Source organism: Abramis brama (genome assembly GCF_963993115.1).
Source record: "Abramis brama genome assembly, contig: SCAFFOLD_47, whole genome shotgun sequence".
NCBI classification, from domain to species: Eukaryota; Metazoa; Chordata; class Actinopteri; order Cypriniformes; family Leuciscidae; genus Abramis; species Abramis brama.
The window spans coordinates 584,966-592,437 of NW_028155925.1; the positions used below are offsets into that span (position 1 = coordinate 584,966).

Genomic DNA, 7,472 nt, shown 5'->3' on the forward strand with positions numbered 1-7,472 from the left:
GTGTTCGATACGACAAACCCCACTACGCATCTGTCAACAAATCGGTCATCACAGATATTGGTATAGAAGTGAAGGACGATCAAAATCACCACATCCCTTTTTCTTACGGGAAAGTGTGCATTAAACTACACTTTAGGCCAGTAAAAAAATTTCATTAAAATGGTGTATTTCAACAATCACAATGTTGATCCCATGCGTTATGTGGCCTATTACCAGAATCAAGCGGGAAATGGACTTCCGGGGTATGCAGGAGGCGGAGTTATGTATGGCGCTGGTTTGGGTGGTCTTTTTAGGGGTCTCTTTAGAATGGCTATACCACTACTAAGACGAGGATTTAGCATAGCCAAGCCACATCTTAAATCAGCAGCGAAAAACATACTAAGTGACGTTGTTAGTAATACGTTGTCACGATCTTTTAATAACAATCACGATACTCAAGACGGATCCGGGTTAATGGTGATGGCACGCAGAATCGTACCTAGGCCTCCGGGTGTGCGGAGGAGTGGCCAGAAGCAGAAGAAAACAAAACAGCCCCCCAAGAAAACATCAGTTGTAAAACGCAAGCGCAAGGAGACAGCTAAGAGCAGTGCTTCAAAAAGATCAAGGAGTTCTGTTAAAACAATATTTTAGATCATGGCGTTACTTCACAACATGTCAGAAGAGTGTTTAAAAACCGAACTGGATCTGTTTACTGTACCACTGACTCAAACCGCTATTGAAAAAAACACTTATATAGAAATACCACCATTATCAGCGATATCTGACACATCCCCTCTGGAATTTTTTATTGCGGGGAATGGAGAGGATTACGTGGATCTAAACAACACATTGTTGTTTATGCGTGTCAAAATCACTTATGCAGATGGAACGGATATTGCAGACGGAGATCCCGTGGGGCTTGTTAACTATCCGGGAGCCACAATTTTTTCACAAGTGGACGTATCACTTGGAGATCGACTCATTTCACAGAGTTCTAGCACATACCCATACCGCTGTATGATAGAGTGTCTTACTAATTATGGTAAAGACGCCCTTGAAACACTTTTCTCAGCGGGACTCTTTTACAAAGACAAGGCGGGGCATATGGATGTGTCGGACCCCGCCGGAGAAAATAGCGGTCTGACAAAGAGAGCAGCCTTCACCAACGCTAGTAACGTGGTCGAACTACTTGCGCCAGTTCACAGTGACATCTTCTTTCAAGATAAACTTTTACTCAATGGATTGGACCTTAAAATTAGAATGACAAGGGGTAAAGACGAGTTCTGTCTGATGAGGAGCAATGACAGAGCCTACAAACTGAACATCCAGACAGCGTCGCTATTTGTGAAAAAAGTGACAGTGTCACCAGCTGTGAGACTGGGTCATGCGCAAGCCCTACTCTCAACCACAGCCAAGTACCCCATCGACAGGGTGTGTTTGAAAAGCTTTTCATTACCAGCCGGCTCCCGGGTCTGTAATCAAGAGAACTTATTCTTAGGGCATTTACCAAAATCTCTGGTTCTAGCGATGGTTGATAATGATGCATTTGTCGGGGCATATAATAAAAACCCTTTTGCCTTTAAAAACTACGATTTAGAATTTTTAGCTATTTATCTGGATGGTCAACAATACCCCTCGAAGCCTCTACAGCCTGAATATGAAAATGGTTCTGCAGTGCGGGAGTTTTACCAGTTGGCGCTGGCTTCAGGAAAGCATCTTAAAAACCAGGCTCTGAGTATCGATAGGGAGGATTTTCTGCATGGCTATACACTCTACTCGTTCAATTTTACACCAGACGAGGAGTGCAGCCAGCATGTATCACTTATCAAAAGCGGCAATATAAGACTAGAAGCGCGCTTTAGACAACCATTACCACAGACTGTTAACTTAATTGTTTACGCATTATTTGACAGCATAATTGAAGTGTCAAATCGACGACAGGTACTTGTTGATTACTATTAAGGCGTTAAAATGAACACAGTACAACTTACGGGTGTCATGGATAAGATTTCGTGCAATACTTATTTTCTTGGAGTACTACCATGTGACTATCTACCGAAAACCCCTTTAAGAACATTACCAGCAATGGTTTTAATCAATACAGATCCATCAGGACTCCCAGGCCAACATTGGTTGGCAATCTACATAAATGCTGATAGAGTAGGTTGTTTTTTCGATAGTTTTGGTAATAAACCAGATTACCAAGGCTTTCACCCTGTTATCAAAGACTTTTTAAATCACAATTCTAGTAAAGTACTACATTCCACTGTGCAAGTCCAAGATTTTTCATCAGACACGTGTGGTCAACACTGTGTGTTCTTTCTCTACCACATGTCAAAGGGGTTTGATTATGATTATGTGTTGAAATTGTATACCAATGATTTAATTAAAAATGATAAAATGGTGTCAACATTTGTGAAAAAACTAAAACATGTTCCATGTAATGACAATGTTTTCAAATGTATTCAGTGTGTGCAATTGGGTAAAATGTACATGTATCATGCTTAATATCTTTAAATAAAGATACTCAAGAACAGATATTTCTTTAAACTCTTTTTTATTACACATACACACTACATATTCAACAATACATGTAATTCATAACACATAAGTTCTCAAAAAAAAAAAAAAAAAAAAAAAAAACAGAGAACACAATAGGCTACAAACAAACTGGGAGATTAAAAACTTAACCATTGACTCTGGTCTAGACTGGGTGATTTGAACAAGAGGTCTTCTGGTTGTTTTGAATGTATCGGTGTGCTCAGATGCACTTTCCGTTTTTTACTCTTCTTAGGTAAATCGGCTACAGTCAGGGTCGATTTGGTTTTGAATGAGTTAATTGCTTGTCTGACATACTGGTTTGGTACCACAGAGTATGGCAGATTTAAATTAGCAAAAGCCTCCAGAAACTCGTGCCATCCGCCAGGTCTCCGCTCATCAGCAATCTTATGCGGAGCTGTGATGCTTTTAACTAGGTCAAGCATGTGTGAACCGGGGATTGTTCTGCCTTTAAACACAAACTCCCCCGACTCAGTCCACGACGTAATATCTTTAGTTTTAGACATTTTATCTAAAATGTAACGGACATTTTTCACACTCCTCTGTGGAATATTTTTTAAAACCTCATCTGCAAAATCATCTAAACCATCGCGGTCTGTAACGCTGTCTGTTGGGTGTGGACCTTCTTTTACATTGCTGTCAGGCTGTGGAAGACTTAATGTTAATGTGGAAGATTCCCTATCCCCCAGTCTAGCGAGTGTTAAAAACCTCTGTAAAACACTGGTGTACATCTTAGCTTTTTCGTGGTGATCTATGTCAGACCTTTGCAATATATTTCTTATAGTCGTATCCAAATCGTTCTCCACAACATGCTGTATAGACTCACGGGTGTTAGAGGATTTCAGTTTATCCAACTGGTGTTGCGGGATTAAAAACATCTTCTCAGCGTACTCCATCACCAGCTTATTTAGATGTAATTAAACTGGTTATAAAGGGAATTGCAACACTTAACAATGGTAATAGAAATCCGCCTTGTTGATTGATTAACCGTCTTTTACGTCTAACGCCAACCTTTTTATCTGCAACAATTTTGATCTCGTTTCTTTTTCTCTTTAGTTTCTGATATTGTTGTGGTGATAGTGGAATATTTCCATGGACTACGTTAAGAGCTACTTCACACAACGTCACAATGAGTTCGTCTGCAGCAGCCTCTAAAATAACACGTCTTTGTTTAGGTGTAGCTTTTAATAACAGTTTTAAAAGAGGCAGGTTTCTTAAAAGTCTTGCAGACATTTTCAAATTCCATCTAACAATGTCAATGTTTTCTTTTCTGAACGTACACAACTGGATATTGTGACAGAATGTCTGTTCTGAGACGGTACTGCTCTGGTGTTTTTGCTTTAAAGTCAATCAAAAGGTACCCGAAAGGCATGCTGGTCGCATTTTCATAACACTCCATAAAAAATTTTGTGTTTCGGGGGTACATTTGGCGTGCTAATACATTAATTTGTGTATTGTCTCTGGGGTTTTTGAACAGCACCAGATAATTGGTGTTCAAACTGATGGTCCTGCTGGATTTACCTTGAGAAAACAAGTTTTGTACAATATACAATGCACTCAGGTTTTTGTCGTGTACATACATCGTGAATAAACGTTGGATTTCAGAATTGTTACTAGCATCCTGCATCACATCATCTAAAATAACAAAATTATTCTTGTCGGGGGGAAACAAATGATCATCATTCAGAGTCTGGGGGATACCTTCAATAAATTTAATATCATACAGTTTCAACAATTCGTCATATAAAGGTTGCCAACAATTATAAATGTATACAATGTTTTCAACATTTTTTGAAATGACACTTTTAGCATTTTCCAACAACATTTTTACAAAAAATGTTTTTCCTGAGTTAGAAGGACCACTTAATAAACAAGAAAATGGGTGATCCAATCTGAAATCGAATCCAGCGGTGTCTACCACCCCTCGATGACCAAAAACGTTGTCAGTAGCCATATGGTAATGTAGTTAGGTCAGGTAGCAAAACACGCTTGTTGTACACAACTTGGAATTTTTTCACAACTGACTTGTTGTGTAATGTGAACTGCTTTTTGTTCCTCACTATACTGTCGGTGTGTGCAAGAATATAACTGCTGTCGCCCCGCCCCCTCACATACTGATCAACAAGTCCTATTAATGAGTCTAGCCTGATGGCCTCAGAGTTTACAGCATTCAGTGTGATGCCTTTGGCCTTCATACAGACCTTGCCCTTGGCTGTACGATACCCGTAACTTTTAGGACCACTCGAGGAGAATTCAACAATAAAATCGGAGCCCCCGACTTCATCAGTAAGGTCGCCAAGGTATGGACCTAGTGGGGGTTCGTATTCACCGTCTTTAGATATGTACACAACACTATCGGTATCGCAATAAATCAGCCTGTCCCCCAACCGGTCCATAAGATCATAAAGTTCCAACCGGGCGTGGGCAGTCGTAAAAGCGCCTAGAAAAATATTAATGTCACGAGTCTGAGCTCCTTTCCCATCTGCGTAAGACCATTGCACGATCGCTACGGTGTCTGACACAAATGAGAAATGTTTCACGTCATACTCAATGCCAAAAATGTGTCGGGCAAACTGTTCAGGGTCTGTAAGTATTTCAGTTGTCGGGAGCTGTTCGCGCATAGAGAACCTCCCCCACAATGAATTAAGAATAAGCTTCATAATGGATCTGCGTGCGGCATTAAACTCGATCTTGTCCAGATTCAGCTTAATCCCTTCTTTCTCAAAGTAATCTTTAACATAAGATTCTTTGTCGGCATCAGTCACAACATCTTTTGGAAAACCTGAACTTTCCTGTTTGAACTGCAAAAATGTTTTAACATAATCACAAAACAATGTTTCAGATCGTTGGGGAAAATGCCAAACCTCATCGATTTTTGCCACTACATAACCCTTCTCAATTGCTTTTAACAGCTCGATGCTAACCCAACAACCGTGTATAGCCCTTTCCTCATCTGTGTGTACACATGGCTGTGTCTGGTTTTGTTGTTCAGCACACAACCTACAAAGTGGAAACATTAACTTCCCACCTGTCCTATAAGGCAATACAGGATGAAGCAGCTTCCGCGGAGGGATGACGGTAGCCTTGACAAAGCCATAATAATTTTCAAGGTTTTGAAAATCCTTGTATATTATTTCAGGATGGCCAATTGGATAGCATTTTCGCGCTTGGCAGAAGGGATATAACGAGGTAAAATCTACATACCTAATACGCTCGCCCTCCGTGACTTTGTGGTACAGTTTTAACGCATTAGTTCGTCCGCCGAAAAGTGCTTCACGAGGTTTCAATCTTTCAGGGTGGTTGTAAGTAGCCATGAAGTCCATCACTGCTGTGTCGGTCTGTTTAGCACGGACCCAATCACACTCCCAAACCACCTCGACCTGAAGACCGTACGCACGCTCCAAAATTTCAAGTTTGTCATCACATTGTCTTTTCAGAATACCATAAGGTACTTTTGATAACGGATTGAGATCATTAGGGTTATAACAACGTTCGCAACCATGAAAAAAACACCCGAGAAATTCGAATGCTTTTTTCACGGTACCGTCGCCATAAAAACCATCCACATAGTATTTTCCAAATGACGCCTCACCACGGTTTAGAGCGTGTTGAACATCTATGGACCGTGATGTTCGGATATATTCAAGCCATTCAATTGAAATGTTTGAATATGTCTTGTTCTGGTTGATGTACGCATTGTTGCGTGTTAGCGCTATTGTGTCTTTAGGGATGAAGTGTGTTTTATACGTAGCCATACATGTGGCTGCCAAAGTAGTGTAATTAAACGGATCAAGGCCTGCACACAGAATGAATTCATCGCGATACTTCATACATACGTCCCTCAGCAGAACGACGTCGTTTTTACCATAAATCGCCAGTTCTTTTTTAAAATCAAACACTTTGTCGGAAGTGGTACTGTACCAGTTATCAAATGCCACTCTGTCTTGACTTGACATAGTCGAGTACCCGTAAAATTTCTTGTCAGGGTACGGGCCTATGTAGTTGTCATTTTCAACGCGGTTAAAGTGATGCGGGAAATATCCTTTCTCAGCATTAGGCAGATTAAATGCAACGGGTGTCTTGGCTAACCGCATGGGTATGAAGGAGTATGAATCAATAAACCGCTGTTTGAACGCAGCGTCATACATTAAGATTAGACGACAGCCTTGCATCGTAATTTTAGGGGCAAACCCCTTCTTAGTAAAGTATTCCAAAAGGATGAAATTATCAAACCCCGAAGCGTTATGCGCAATCCACGTGTAATTACGGTAACGAGGATGTCTGAATTTTTTAACGAGGCGATCCACACAATCTGGTCCTTCAGCCACGAATTCGTCGCCAGCAAACGTAATAGCGCATACGAAATTGGCGATGTGCCTTCCGTTTTCATAACGGGTCTCAAAATCGTAGAAAATGTAACGATCGTTTGGCACCTCCGCCTTAACAGGCTGGATAAAACATTGATGCACACCATCGGTAACCAAACTCTCACCACAGTGCACACAACGATCTGCAGGGCATTTATGGGGTTTGGGTTTAGGGCCGCTGACATGGTAGCGTCTATTACATTTTCCGCAATATTTAGTCACATCACACTGCGCATATTGCATACCTTGAGGTGGTTTTTTATGCATCTCAAAACAGTAGTCAGACTTACAATAACGCAGACAGTCATCGCAATGTTTTGGCTTTTTGGGTTGTTTATGACATTCTGGGTCATTACAGACATCACAGACGTACCGACATCTGTGATCTCTCCTACATGTGTATCCTTGGTAGCAAAACTCACACACATATGGTGTCCCAATAAATGCGCGTAGATTTTTAATCATAAAATAATGATTGTCATGCAGGTACAAAAATACTGTTTTAGCATGCGGGTCGTCTGTGTTTGTATACTTCTCCAAAACACCTGTATCAGACCGATAGAAGAC

General features: G+C 40.7%; 1 protein-coding gene across 1 annotated transcript; it reads left to right on the forward strand.

Annotated features, from left to right (window-relative positions):
* Positions 1-633: 633 nt before the first annotated feature.
* On the forward strand, positions 634-1,941 carry LOC311077276 (uncharacterized protein F54H12.2-like; the record flags this gene model as incomplete). Its single annotated transcript, XM_084139107.1, has 1 exon — positions 634-1,941. The coding sequence occupies one exon, from the start codon at positions 634-636 to the stop codon at positions 1,939-1,941; it is 1,308 nt and encodes a 435-aa protein (XP_083995233.1).
* Positions 1,942-7,472: the final 5,531 nt, after the last annotated feature.